At 33.6% G+C, this 16,370-nt stretch overlaps 1 protein-coding gene across 6 annotated transcripts in view; it reads left to right on the plus strand.

Moving 5' to 3' along the window:
• Positions 1-7,928: 7,928 nt before the first annotated feature.
• The window catches only part of LOC125649056 (calcium-independent protein kinase C-like), a 40,847-nt gene continuing 32,405 nt past the window's right edge, over positions 7,929-16,370 (plus strand). For all 6 annotated transcript variants that reach the window (XM_048876266.2, XM_048876268.2, XM_048876269.2 and 3 more), the window contains exons 1-3: positions 7,929-8,433; positions 8,661-8,724; positions 14,919-15,075. In XM_048876266.2, the coding sequence (XP_048732223.1) occupies positions 8,101-8,433; positions 8,661-8,724; positions 14,919-15,075 (554 nt within the window). In that variant the 5' untranslated portion in view covers positions 7,929-8,100. The remainder of the gene's footprint in view (positions 8,434-8,660; positions 8,725-14,918; positions 15,076-16,370) is intronic.

Raw genomic sequence — 16,370 nt, forward strand, 5'->3', positions numbered from 1 at the left:
CATAGCACGAACGAAAATTGTTCAAACAGCTTGATCTCGTGGGCCTTAAATAAATAGTTACCCCGGTCCATTCCTAAATTAACAGAGCAATTAGGATGTAAATTTTAGAAGCTAAAAGGAAACATTGCTACATGTACATGGTTTACAGAGGAATAACCCTTATAAGTTGTCTTGGTAAGCTATTCACTTCAGTGATAAATCAAAGACTGTTACAGTGTGACAAAGTAAATAACATTATAAGTGATTCACAGTTTGGTTTCAAACCTAATATGTCTACTATTGATGCTATTTTTGCCTTCCAGTCGCTTGTCAATTGTACTTTAAAGAAGAAACAAAAATTGTATTGCTGCTTTGTAGATTATAAAAAAGCATTTGATCTTATTGATAGAAGCAAGCTTTGGTGTAAATTAATTAGGTAAGGCTTGCAAGGCCAAATATTTTGTATTATAAAATCTATGTACGATAATGTCAAATCGTGAGTCAAATTTAATGAACATTTAACAGAATTTTTTGATAATAAATGTGGAGTTATGCAGGGGGGAGTTTTATCTCCCCTATTTTTCTCACTCTATGTCAATGATTGTGAAATGAATATTTTAAAGACAAACTGTCCAACTTATTATTATTTTTCTTTTATCGTATGCTGATGATATGGTTATCATCTCAGAAACTGTTGAAGGTCTTCAGAAAATGTTAAATTCTCTGTATTTTTACTCTAATGAATGGAATTTGAAAGTAAGTGTAGAGAAAACAAAAATTTAGTCAAACTCAAAAACATGTTGCAGATCAGGGTAGAAAGGCATTGTTTGCGTTAACATCAAAATTAAAGAACCATAACTTCAATGTAACTACAAAATTGTCTGTTTTTGACACATATGTTAAAAGTATTCTGTCCTACGGATCAGAAGTTTGGGGCTTTCATAAAGTCCCCGGAAATTGAAAAACTACATTTAATGTTTTGTAAAAGATTGCTGGATGTTAAAAAATCCACTTGTAACTTTTTAGTATATTGTGAATTGGGAAGATTCCCGCTGAGAATTTATAGCCTATTAAGGATGATATTGGTTGAAAATCAGAAGAAGCGATAATTGTATTATTAAGTCATGTTACGAAGATATGTTGTCACATAATGATGAATGGGTTGTAAATATTAAAAATGAATTAAGTAGTTTGGGATTAAATTATATGTTTGAAGGTGGTATGCCTGATCAAATCATATATTCTATTATTGAACAAAGACTATTTGATACTACAAAACAACAGATATTTAATGATATTTGTGAAATGTCTAAAGGTTTCTTATATCAACACCTCATTGACACTTTTTATATTAAATATTACCTGTGCAAACCAATCGATAGCAAATATAAGAAATATTTAACTAAATTCAGAACTTCATCTCATAATCTAAATATTGAAAAAGGAAGACATTATGGCATTGCAAAAAACAATAGGTTTTGTGAAAAATGTAACTTGTCTGTTGTAGAAGACGAATTCCATTTCATTCTTCAATGTCCATTCTATAATGAACTGAGATCAAAATATATAAAAAGATATTATTATAAAAGACCAAGTACTTTCAAGTTGGTTCAATTACTAAGTGTTCAAAATGTCAAAGAATTGATTAATTTAAGTAAATACTTGTATTTAGCATGTTTAAAAAGATATGCTTAGTTTAGCTTTGTTCTATTTATGTATACTCTCCTGTGTGATGTCTGTATATACCATATTTATGTTATTCTGTTTCTGATGAGCCGTTTGGCTCAATTAGGATAATAAAGAACTTGAACTTAAACATGGTTTATGGTGATTTGTCATTTAATGCATGGCACAAGGGGTTTCTTATTAAGATACAAATTTAGAGTTAGTGATAAATTGCTAAAACTGTTCTAAAGTTATCTAAACAGAAATGAAATGGTATATTGCAAACAAACACATGTTTAATTCAAACTTACATGTTATACTACCTCAAAGGATCTGTATTAGGTCCTCTTTTATTTTCTTCCATGTCAATGATATTGCTAGACTGTGTCAAAGTTACATGTATGTATGATTTTATTTGAAGTCCCCTTCCTAAGACAAAAAATTACATTTGTTGTTGAGCACTTTTACCTGGAATTGGGCAATGGTGTTTGGATCCACTGTCATTTGCGGAGTTTTGTGTGTGTGTTTTAATGGTTTTCTCTTTGCCTACATTCTTCATTATTTTGTTTGTTGCATTGTTGCACCCCCTCCTTATTTATTCTTTACTCATTCGTATCCGATCAGAAGCTGTCAATGTGCATGTGATTATGTATCTTGTAATATGTAAATATAACACGAAAATGTACTTGTATACATAACCAATGCATTATAAAACTTTTTGAGTTTATCTAAATACAAATATATTTTTAAATTCAATGTTAAATATCATGTTGTACAATTGTATTAACCATGTCACAGCAATGCTGTATTGTGTAGTTATAAAACCGATATTTCTTTTGATATACGTGTATTGAGATGTAATTACAAGCACATGTTCATCGTAACGTCAAAACGGTCTTGTTTTTACGTCTGTGACAAAACGTGTTGACATTTATTTTTTGTTGGAATTTTGTGATTATTGGACTGCATATATTTTAAATTAAAGAAAACACCCTTTCAAGAGATGCACATTCATTAAAAATCATAACATTTCTTAATTTTTATTAATTATCAATCTCTACGGATGATTGATTTTGAAACAGTTATTCAATTTCAATTAACATAATACAGGTACGATTACGGCAAGGTGTGGCATTCAGTGTTGACTCCGTATATTGTCTCAAAAACAAACAAATTTTAACATAATCACTCAAATTTTTTGTTACGATAAAATTTTTATTTGCACATTCCGTAAATGATATTCAAAAGGTGCACATTACTAAAAATGCATTCTTAAATTACTTTAACGTAGTTCCACACTCATGTGACGTCATAGGATTTTGCAAAGTCAGTGATTTAATGATAGGAACATAAATTTTGTTGGAATCTTTTTCAATAGTTATTGTAACAAATCTTGTTAGCCATAAAATATTTCAAAATTCTTAGTTATATTTGAATAGTCAATGATATGTTTCAAAATATTGAATCCAAGGACAATAACTCTGTTTTCATTCAATTATTTATCAAGTCCATAATGCGATAGATTTCCTTTATTTTTGACAAACATTTTACCAAGGTGATAAGGAATCATTATCTGTGTCTTTTCATGAAATTACATAAAATTTTAATCCCGAGTGATTTTAAATAGCTCAGCTGTATGGTGCCAGACTTCAGTTTTTGAGGGGGGGGGGTATACAAAATCTGGAAGCTATAGATTTAAAATTATTAAGGAAAGGTATGGCTTTTTCCCCATGAATAACTATAACAGATGTAACTCTACTAATATAAACAGAAAAAATGATATGTAAACCATGCTATAAGGAAAATGCGTCCACATTTGTTTGTTTTTTAACATTTTGGAGAATAACGCTAATTCAATAATTTTGCACATATTATTATAAAACTTGACGAACATATTGAAAATGACATGTGTTTTAGTTATTGACATGTTTCCCGATAAATAAATGCAATTCAAAAAATATTTTGTTGTTTTTATATTAAAATAACAACAAATAACTGTTTCCAATGAATTTCATAAAAATCTACAACGGGGTATATGACTTTAGTGGTGTATGTAATGAAAATTAATATGGAACCCCTTAACTGTTTTGCCTTTTTTCATTACTCTGAATGTTAATTTATTGATTCCAAACAAAAAAATGCTACCTAAACCCCAAAAATCCAGGACTAAGGACCCACCTTAATTCAATAAATATCTTAATTATCTGTGACGTTTTGAACGTCAAATTATTATTGTGACACATAGCTATACATTCGATACCATTTTAACTTTTACAATAAACTACATGTCATGTTAAAATTTTGTTCAAAAATATATTTAAAAATAATATAAAAACCTATTTCTAAAATAGTTTTTATTTAACACAGACCGTTAACTCAATATAACCAAAAAACTCTATTAACAGACATTTTCAAATTGTGACTTAATTAAGACGTTGTGACACATAATCTAATGAGCATAACCGCAATGAATAATCCACATATCAAACACCTATAATACAATATTCACCGTTTCTTAAATATATTTATTTTCATATTAAAATCACTTATCCAAATATTAATTCAAATTTTGAAAAAATAATTCAGAATTCTCTCAAATATCCAAATGTACTTACAAAATGTGTCATGGATATGAGTCTATTTCCCTAACGTTAAGGCTTATCTACACCTCCATTCTTGCATTGTGAATCAGCGTCTACAGCGTACATATCAGGTGACACCATAATTTTAATAACTTATATTATCAACATCACCATCTTAATTATTCTGCAAAATTTTATGTTTGTATCACTAGCTTTAAGAAAGCTATTAACATTTTGGTAAAGTGTGTGCGACACCGTCGTTACCTGTCCACATGCAATATTTACGTAAATATCAGTATATCCAAGCTAATACATTTTAATAATTCGCATCTTAATCAGATGTATTGATATCGAATGGGTAGAATGTAAAATTGTCTGCTACCGTAATGCTATAAAATACATTTTGACACCAACAGCGTGCGCGACGTCATAAGTAATTTTCTTCTGATAATAGATGAATCCAAAAGTTATGTCCCTTGGTTGCCATCTTTTTTTGGGGAGTGGGGGTGGGGGTGTCTCAAAGCAACCTTTGTAACTTAATGATTTATAATTTTGTCATTTGATATACTTTTGGTTTGGTTTGAACATATTACATTATTACATATTACATTTTGTATTGCTTATGGGAGTTATGTATGGCACGCCAAATTCACAAAAATGAGCTAAACATAGTTTCACAGTTGATAAACCAGGTTTATCGACTGTAAACTATAGTTTACGGACCGTAAACTATAGTTAACGACGTTAATCTATATTTCACATCTGTAAACCATAGTTAACAGATAATCTATGTTTCACAAGCGTAAACTATAATTAACAATCAAAACAATCATTAGCGATTGCAAAACATAGTTTATCTGATAAATACGGTTTCACGATTGTAAACTACGGTTTACAAGTCATAGTTTATCTGATAAATATAGTATCACAATTTGTGAAACTAGGATTAACAATTGTGAACTATAGTTAACAAATGTAAATTATAGTTTACAAATGTGAATCTGTATTTATCAGCAAAATCTATTGTTAACGTTTATTTAAAGACAGATAAACTTGGATTAGCATTTGTAAACTATAGTTTACAACCGTTAAATATAGTTTTACGGATGAAAACTATAGTTAACGAATCGTTAACTATAGTTTACAGTTCGTAAACTATAGTTTACAGTCGATAAACCTAGTTTATCAACTGTGAAACTATGTTTAGCTCATTTTTGTGAATTTGGCGTGCCATAGTTATGAGATTGATCACTGTTCGTTATCTTCGCCTTTCTTACAACAATGTTATCAGACGGAGAACGACCTCTCCCATGTGATAATTAATAACACAGAATATAAAAATAATAATAAGTACATTGGAATCAAAGGGCAATAAGATGATTTACTTAGATAAAGCAGTAAAATTATATATCAAGTGATATGCATATATACAAAAAATAAAAAGTACAGCCGGAAAAGTCTATCGTCAGTCTTCTTCATATTCAAAAACAAATTATTTCGTGCTACTTTTATCATATTGAGCACATTTAATCGATAAAATCGGGGTTCATGCCAACATTTCGAGTTTATAAGCAAACTTTATGCGTTATAATGTAAAATGCGTAATTTTCACGTTATATTTCGAGTGTGCGAGGCGTCGTGCGTTAACAACTTCTTCTTGATAACTTCCATTCCAATTCTTCTAAAATTTGGTATGAAGCATCTTTTAAACAAGGGGGCATAAATTGTAATTTTCAGGACTCCTGTACCCCTGGCGCCTTACGGGTGGGGGCAAAAACGGTCAAAAATTGCCCAATTTTCAAAAATTGTCTTTCTAGAACCACACGTGTAAGAAAAACTAAATGCATAGTGATGTAGAGCAGGAGGCCTCTACAAAAATTGTAAATTTCATGATCCCTGGGATAGAGGTTCTGGTCCCAGGGCAGGGGCAAAGTTGGTGTACATATGGAGTTTATGTATATAAAATACTTAACTAGCATCTTCGGTGCTATTGATACTAAATTGAAACTAAATGGATATTTAAAAAGAACAGCTAGTCCTTTACCAAAATTATCCCAGGGGTAGGGGTTTTGGTATCAGGATGGAGCCAAAATGGTCAGTTTTAATTGAGTAAACAATAGAACAGTTTTAATTTCTTGACAACTACCATTCCGATTATTTTCAAATTTGGTATGTAGCATGTTTTGGAGAAAAGGGACATAAATTGTAATTCTCAGGACTTCTGCACCCGTGGGGCCTTAGGGGTGGAGCAACAACTGCCGTAAAAATCGACCAATTTTCAAAAAAAAAAATCTTCTCTACAACCACGCGTGTAAAAAAAAAATCTAAATGCATTGTGATGTGGAGCAGGAAGGCTTCTATCAAAATTGTAAATTTCATGATCCCCATGGTAGAGGTTCTGACTCCAGGGTGGGGCCGAACTTGGTATATAGTGTAAAGGCTATGTGCAAAACATGTAAACGATACCTGCTTTAATGTTATTGATTCTAAATCGAAACAAAATGGATATTTAGAAGGCGTAGGTAGTCCTTTACCAAATTTATGAATTTCATGATCCTAGGGGGAAGAGATGGGTATCAGGGTGGAGCCACAATTACCAAAGTGATCATTGTCTTTATTATTTTAAGGACTTCTTTAATATCACTGATACAGTATGCATATTTAGGAAAAGCAGAAAAGGATGTACAAAAAATGGTGAATTTCGCAACCGCAGGGTTTTGACTTTAGAGCGGATCCAAATTAGTGATATAGTTTACTGGTAATATATACATATATTTTCATCAGTATATGCACTTTTCAGGACATCGAAGTTTTAAGCAGACATCTTATGTTATACTGTTGCTGATAATTAGAATTTAGCTATCGATATTTAGAACAGGGTTTGTTTCTTTCTAGAATTTGAACCCTCAGGTTGGGAGTAGTGATACTTTTAGACCCCCCCCCCTCTCTCTCTCTTAAAATATACATGCGCAGGGTAAAAATCAAATGGTATAATCAAAGTAGTACACATTTCTTGAGAAGAATATATTTCAATAATTTTTTACCATTCCTTTATGAACCTTTAAAATTCCTATTGCGGTCTAACTATGACCCCTGAGATCCCAGTTAGGATAAACTTTGATAATGATAATTAGACCTAGTCTTTACAATTTCAGACCAAGTGTTTCCAGTTCAATTTTATTAAACCTCTTCCCATTTCTCAATTTTCTTGGAAGTGGATATGGTTCTTCATCTGGACTAGTGTTCTTGAATCTTAACATCTAAAGAAGCTATGTATGTGCCAAGTTCGATTGAAATATTGAAATCGGCTCCAGTTAGATGGATTGCTTGAAATGTGAATGTGAAGCCAGGCAGACATACATACGGATATATCGGGGCGAGGAGTGTTGGGATGGGACAAACATTTTATTAGGTTTAAAATATTCTCCATTGGTTTTGCAAAATTAAATAGGCTAAATAAATAAATAAAACAAAATTAAGCCAAATAAACCCCCTCCCCCTGCCTACACCCAAGTGTTTGCATATTGTAATCAATTTATAATAAACATCTCATGAAAATCAAATTTCAAGATGATGGAGTGTTAATTTCATAATTCTTTCTAGGCCTAATATATATATATATATATATATATATATATATATATATATATATACAATGAAATCCTTAATAAAAACAAATCCATGCAACCGAAGTTCAAGGTCATAATGGTATATTTTTCACGCATGCGTAACACGTAAAAATGCATACATTGCAGCAAAGCACCGACTTCCGCGATAAGTTTTTTCCAATGTTTAGTTATTTCGACAATTTACAAACAGATTAATGATGGATTTAGAAAAAGTATAAAACAGCTGTGTTTCAATACAACCCGAAATGAAGTTTTTCAACGGATCTATGGCGCTTAAGATCTGCGAAGCGCACGATCTGAAGCCGACGGATTGCTCTACTCGCCATCAGATAGCCAAAGGGGCCCAGTTGATAGATCCATATATATCGGTAGATGTGGATGACAATGAAGTGGCGAGAACCACCACGAAAACGAAAACTCTGACTCCCGTGTGGAATGAAAATTTTACGACAGAAGTGCACAACGGACGTACATTAGGACTAACCGTGTTCCATGATGCTGCTATTCCCCCCGACGATTTTGTTGCAAACTGTTCAATTCCATTCGAAGAAATCAAGGAAAAAGCGAACGATCTCTGGGTATGTTATACACATATTTTTATTTCTTGTGATTTACGTGGAGAGAAGTGCTTTGGGATTAGACGACAACAGCTCTCGAAATGTTGGAATTGGGAATTCGGATATTCAAGATGGACGCCCGAATCGCAAGCAGACTATTTTATTGGAATGTGTTTAACATTGTCTTAATTTCCCCTATGCTGTTCAGAACATAAGTCTGTTGATATCTCTATTTTGATGAATTTTAGGTCGACTTGGAGCCAAATGGACAGATACACATTGTGTTGGAACTACAGGGCTCATCTTCTGAAGGTATTAATACACAAACACCATATCATTAGCATATATTGTACATTCCGCTCGTAACCTCAAATTCGGGTCAACCATTGAGTGTGTTTTGCCCGTGTACCATTTATACTCTTGTAATAAATCAGCTGTTAATGATGATTGCATTTAACACCATGCCAATGCATATCTGGCATCTTTTTTGTTTGGAGAAGTGATATTAGGATTAGCCAATGACGTAGGCCTCTGTCGCCGATGTGATCATTTATGTTAATGAGCTTACCACCAATATTAACAATGTAAATAAATAAGAAGCTATTTATCATAATAAAATAAATATAAGAGTATTTATACACTATATGATTAGGGATAAATCAAAATGGTCTCAGAATGGTATTGATTTGATAGCAGAATCAAAGAAAGAGACTGGGAAGTAAAAATAGAGTAGCACTGCAATGTATACACACATACATGTTCATATTGCACTGAACAGGTGCTCCAACTGACAACCTATTTATATGCAGGGAGTATTGAACAATGATTCTAATTATTTAATACTAACTTAAAGAAAAATTAAATATGATTGAAAATATATTCCTGAATATAAATTATAAGAGTGATAATTTCATGTTGGAGTCTAATAAAACTGTTGGACATATAAAGTGAATTTAAAAAAAAAAAGTGAGCTTTATGCCCAGTATTCACAAAAATTTGTGTCTAGACCTAAATGGAACAAAGTACTTTTTAAAAAGTTTATTTGTGAGAGTGTTTAAAATCTCAGTGCATTGACACTTAATAAAAGTGACTGAAAAAGGAAACTTCATTGCTGAAGTGCCAAGGCACATACAACAACTGTATTGCAAACATCCAGTAAAATGCCACCCTCCAATGGCATGTGGAGTCCAATTCCATATATGGCTTTTCTTTGCATTTTATCAGTGAGTCTTGTAAGTTTTCACTCGCACACCTCTCATTAATTTTACAGGCAAAATGATCTTTAAACTCTGCCGTCACCCGCTAAGTATGTTGGAAAATTTCAGATAACAAAGAAGCTGCTTCTTTTGGGACAAAGGAGTATGGCGATAGTTAACTATGGAGGTGTTAAATTATGGAATTTCTTTGAAATCGTTTTCTTTGCTTCATTTTCAATACTACATACTGTGTTAAACAGGTTGAAATGTCATTTACTGTGTATTCTATAATTGTTAAGTTACTTGTTTGTTGTTGTTTTCTTTTAGTGTTTTTGAGTTATTGAATCAAATTATCCTAGAATACCTGTAAATCATTCCCCTATTAAGACATTTCACTTCAAAGCAACGGTCAGCACATGCAAATTGATAAGCCAACCTCTCCATCAACTATAGCAACAAAGTACATCTGTTGTGCTGTATCAATATTTTTTTCTTTTCAAAATTTCTACTGCTGGAATTAAGGTGGAGGATTCTATGTTTACCAAATGACATCACACCCAGTTTTCGTCCTCTGGAATTTTATGAATACCTACATTTCCCCCAATATTTAGGCTAAAAAAATGTCTAGTAACAAACTGCAAAGTCCTTGTAATAGTTACACTGTGTAAATCAAACTAAAATGATTAAAAGTTAACAATTTTCTTCACTTCCTCGTAAATAGGAAGAAGAGGTCATAAAATGGTTCTCATTTGTAAAATTGTAAACGATGAATACTAGTCTTGTTTAATCTTTAAAGTATGGTTTATTTAGTGTTCACTTTAATACACATGTCATTTATATTCTGGGATCTCCTCTTCTTCTGTTTTGTGTGTGTAGCGACAGTTCCTGTAGCACAGCTATGGTTGTTAACATGTTACTAGATGCACTACGTCTAGCTTCCTGTGACTCATTATTAACTCTCTTTCCTGATGTGTCCAGACCCAAACTTGATAATTTTCCTATCTTCTAGCCCTGATTCCTCTTCCATGCTGAAGATAGGAGCTCTTCCTGACTGTATGTCTGCTGACACCATGTCCCTTGTTCTCTCTCAACGTTCTCACTGGTTCTACATCAAACAGTGTAGCCGCGTTTAGTCTCTTTCATAGCTAGACTCGCACGGAGTTAGTCATTTTAGATGGGTTACTCTGCTGGTACCCTGAGGGGATTAGCTTTGGTTTGATCAAAGTTAAATAAAACTTCAGTTCTGATTATCAACAATGAGATTTTATTACTGGTTATCTAATTAAACAAATATTTTTATAACTTCTATAACAGTTTGATTAGTCATTGCATTTTAATTGTTTTGTACATGATAACATATTTATCTTAATTTACCGAATTCTATGTCATCATGTTTGATTTTCGACAAACCATCAACACTTCAGTTAATCTCGGCTGAAATTCGGCTCAGATGGATATTTGGACTGACACCTTCACTGAATCTTGGAGCAGCGAGTTCTTCATAATTCATGTCTGTAAATTTACATTCAGCTTCGGTTGGTTCTGGCAATTAATTTGCACTTTGGTGACACTGCAGTTTGCTTCAAAAGTTATTTGACAATTGAACTAACTCTCTATCACTATTAATTTTGCATTTACAATGCTTACCATCTAGGTATTAAAATCCCAAAATAAAAAAAGTCATTAAATTTTCCATTCAAATTGTGGACTTACAACAAGGAATTGTTTATCTCGTGATATTGAAGAGTTCCAAAAGTCCGTTTTCTACAATTATTAGTGATATACCCAAGGTATAGGCAGATACTACTTGTCACTTATATAAAAGAAAGACTTCAAAAAGAACTTTGAAGAGAGAGTTCAAGTGTACATTAAATCTACACTTGCATGTATTTTAAGGGTTTTAGTAAAAATTTCTAGTGTGATAGACAGGTCTGATGATCTAGTTGATAGACAGGTCTGATGATCTAGTTGATAGACAGGTCGGAGGATCTAGTTGATAGACAGGTCGGAGGATCTAGTGTGATAGACAGGTCTAAGGATCTTTAATTCTAGTCTGATAGACATGTCTAAGGATCTAGTGTGATTAACAGGTCGGAGGATCTAGTGTGATAGACAGGTCTGAGGATCTTTAGTTCTAGTCTGATAGACAGGTCTGATGATCTAGTGTGATAGACAGGTCTGATGATCTAGTGTGATAGACAGGTCTGAGGATCTAGTGTGATAGACAGGTCGGAGGATCTAGTGTGATAGACATGTCGGAGGATCTAGTGTGATAGACATGTCGGAGGATCTAGTGTGATAGACAGGTCTGAGGATCTTTAGTTCTAGTCTGATAGACATATCTAAGGATCTAGTGTGATAGACAGGTCGGAGGATCTAGTGTGATAGACAGGTCTGAGGATCTAGTGTGATAGACAGGTCTGAGGATCTAGTGTGATAGACAGGTCTGATGATCTAGTTGATAGACAGGTCTGAGGATCTAGTGTGATAGACAGGTCTGAGGATCTAGTGTGATAGACAGGTCTGATGATCTAGTGTGATAGACAGGTCTGATGATCTAGTGTGATAGACATGTCTGATGATCTAGTGTGATAGACAGGTCGGAGGATCTAGTGTGATAGACAGGTCTGATGATCTAGTGTGATAGACATGTCTGATGATCTAGTGTGATAGACATGTCTGATGATCTAGTGTGATAGACATGTCTGATGATCTAGTGTGATAGACATGTCAGAGGATCTAGTGTGATAGACGTGTCGGAGGATCTAGTGTGATAGACGTGTCGGAGGATCTAGTGTGATAGACGTGTCGGAGGATCTAGTGTGATAGACATGTCGGAGGATCTTTGGACCAGTGGCCAATTTTGAAGACAAGTATTTTTGAAAGTAATCCTTTCTATCCAGAGTCCTTTTGTTGGGGTTTCTTGCCCCTGGTATGCAACTCCAAATGTCACCTATCATTCTGTCAGATGTGAATATCGGACACAATCACAGCTTCTTATGTTTCTTATTTTTACTATCTTTCTTTGATCATCAAAATTCAACAATACAAATGATATTCAGTTCTTAAATGTTGCAGTCTGTAAAGCCCCCCCCCCCTTTCCCCCCTCTCCTGCATTCTCAAAAAATTCCCCTTAAATATGCAATGGATAGTCTACGTAGTAATATCTTAAAGCTGGATCAAACCCTGCATCTATAGTAATGTGTTGACAAAATCAAACTGTTTACCTTTATATATAAATTTTCACATATATGGCAGACCTTTTTACTGTGGAAGCATTAAATGCATTAGTCACTGAACACTCTAATCTCAATGACATCTTAAAGTTAGCACTCCACATACGCGATATATGAGACGTATACCTACTAAAGTATGCACTTCTCCCGAGACGGTCTGTTAGTCTACACATCTGTAATAATGCTTGGGAATTTAGATATCTGTACTTACACATCCACCCACGTAGAACAGTAACTTGGGCACTTAATACAACTGTTGCTTTTAGTATTTGATAAGCCTACATATTCAAATTGACGTTGTGTATTCATCCTATTAAATCTGCTTAATATCATTTTTCACACAAAGCAGATGGAATGACTAAACATTTCCAAAATGAATGAGTCAGTGTAGATGATAAAAGTTATGATTTCACCAAATACAAGGCAATTAAAAAGAAAACTTGCGACATCTAAATTTTGATATCAAGCAATTCTTTTATTTCATTTTTTGATGTAGGTCATGTATTTTTTTTTATGTATACTGACATCATCTTACAAACATCAACTTATGTATATACATACACATGTAATTAAATGTATATATATCACCATCAAAACCAAAAAACTGTTATTGATAATTACTTTTATTTTAGTTTATATTCATATGCAAATCCACTGTGGTGGTCTAGAGGTAGAGCATTCGTCCCGCATGTGGAAGGTCGGGGTTCGAATCCTGGCCGCTACAAACCTATTGTTAAAATAGGTATTGAAAGTTCCATCGCCAAAACGCTCCACATCCAGAATCAGGTGTGAATGTCCTGGGTCCTTGCAGATGACCTTAAAAACGGATGTCCCGTGTCACAGTAGGTGTGGGATGCTAAAGAACCCTCACTGCTCAATGGTCATAAGCGCTGAGCATTGGCCTAAATTTGCAGCCCTTCACCGGTATTGGTGACGTTTCCATATGAGTGAAAAATTCTCAAGAGGGACGTTAAACGATATACAATGAATCAATCAACAATATATTTAAGTCACTGAACTGATGTAAAAGCATATTAGAATCTGAAGCCCATAGGTTCTTGTACAGTGTATGGGATGGCATGTGTTAACCCAGTATATACAACAAGCACCAAGTAAAACTTTTATATCATGATGGAAATTATGTGCATCCCCCCGGGGATGGGGTGGATGTGTCAAGAGAGGACTACATTATTATAGCTACACCCCCCCCCCTACCCCTTCAGTGATTGGATACTGGTGCCAAAGGCCCTTAGTATTGGGAAAATGGTGACAAAATAAAAAATTAAACCAAAATTAGGGAAAATGCAGAAATCTGTAATATTATCACCCTTCACCCAAATTTCCTTTGATCTGAACTTAAGTAGCATCTAAATAGCACTATAATTCTTTTTCTTACCTACCTGAAAACGTTAATATCATCACACTGCAATAGTTCAGACAATCATTTAATGAAATAAAATCCTAACTTTTTACAAAGATCAAAGGAAGAGCAATGGCAATCTGGTCATTGGAATATTAAATACCATTATCATAGCTAACACACATTTTGTACTGCAAAATTTCAGATTTTACATTCAGGGAATTTTAGAACAGATTTTAGGGATGTGTTTTCTTTTAGGACTGGCCCCCAAATAATCATATATATGTATAATGTATTATGACATACATATACTTCCTCATGATTTATTGTAAAATTACATTTAAGTGTATTGAAAATAACATTCATGTCTATATTGGTTGACTATCAAATTTTTAAAGCTCTTGATAATTTCAGGATTTTGAACATTTGACATTTACTACAGGCCTGTCAAGAAGCTTATGATTGGCTAATCTGATTATTATGTTGTGTAAACATATTTTGGTATCAAACTTTGAATTCTATCAATTGGAAAGTTCTGTTTTACAAATGTCTTCTAATTATTTTTTTTTTTCTGGTATCGAGTATCTTCAGATTAAGCAGGTACCTGTAAGTTTGAACCTCTTTGTGAGTTTTTCATATGCTTGATAGACTGCTCACTCAGAATAAAAAAATAATGATGCATTCACACTTTTATTTGTGGTTTGTATTTTACAGAGCCCCCAAAAGAGAGAGTTTTTAAGGAAAAAGAAGGTTTACTCAATCGGCGACGTGGGGCAATGCGTAGAAGAGTTCACCAAGTCAATGGACACAAATTCATGGCCACACTTCTACGACAACCCACTTTCTGCTCACTTTGCCGGGATTTTATTTGGTGAGTTACCTTCCTTTGTGATTCATACTGTTTACATCACAGTCACTATCAATAATATTATTTCACATTTTTTGTATTGTGTTGCGAATTCTTAACTGAGTAAGAATAAGATGGAATATATATATATTATATATATTTTCATACAGGTTTTGAAACTCCCATGTTTTAAAAAAGGGGTATGTCTTTTATTGATAGGTTGTATTATAATATACAGACTTTCCTGTCTGTATGTCTACCTGTTAGCTTTTTCCTGTCTGTATGTCTACCTGTTAGCTTTTTCCTGTCTGTATGTCTACCTGTTAGCTTTTTCATGTCTGGATCATATTTTTCACACTGTGAGGTGTAGGACTATCAAACTTGGCCAGTTGATGTACATCTTGTGGGTGGGTGGGGGTGGGGGGGGTGTTGATACCCAAAAGTAGGTCACTGTGGCCTCATTTTGGAATTGCAATATTGACTGCATCACAACCTGTGACTTCAAACATGCAAACATAGATACATATTGTGTACACGTAGTCGTAGACGGGTGTATCGTGTACCCTAGTGGTGCACTTTTGAATTATGCATTTATTGCATGATAGTGAGGGAGATGTGAATCTTCATGCCAAGAAAAATCATGCAATAAATTGTTTATTATACCGAAACAAAGCCAGACTACAGAAATGCCATTGATATTAGGAAAGAAATCCTAGATCCACTAGATTGATTTTAAGCTCACCCTAAAGGTAACACCACACCGTCAACATAGAATGTATAAGCAACGGAATGAAGCAGGTTTTTTTAAGGTCTTGATTTCAAGGGCCTTTCCAATTGGGAAAAATACCGACATTTGCTTGAAATTGGGGGAAATGTTTCATACAAAGAAATAGGGAAAAACCCAATTCAGGGTGCTTTAAGGTATAATTGGACTCCTTCTGACTTTCAATTTGGTCAAAGCTGACCTCATTCAAATAAGCAGAGGCCAAAAAATTAGGTTTACTTAAGGATTTTAAAGCAAAATTTGTAATATTTGGGCCTGTGAAGAAGATTTATGAACAATTTGGCTACCCTGCTTGATTTGTTTTCATTGTTTGGGAATTTCAGAATTTCAAATTGGGAAAAATACCTGCTATTTAGTATTGGAAATGGGGCCTTGTTTCGGCCCCCTACAGACCCTAAAAAAATCCCTGTGAAGTGATATTGTATCTATATATATTTCTTATGTTTCTATTCATTTTTCTTGAATGCTGATCACTTACATGGTCAGTGATGATATGGTGTATCTGACGCTGATCGTATAGATAAATTCCTTTTGC

This window comes from Ostrea edulis, chromosome 5 (genome assembly GCF_947568905.1).
Source record: "Ostrea edulis chromosome 5, xbOstEdul1.1, whole genome shotgun sequence".
NCBI lineage: Eukaryota > Metazoa > Mollusca > Bivalvia > Ostreida > Ostreidae > Ostrea > Ostrea edulis.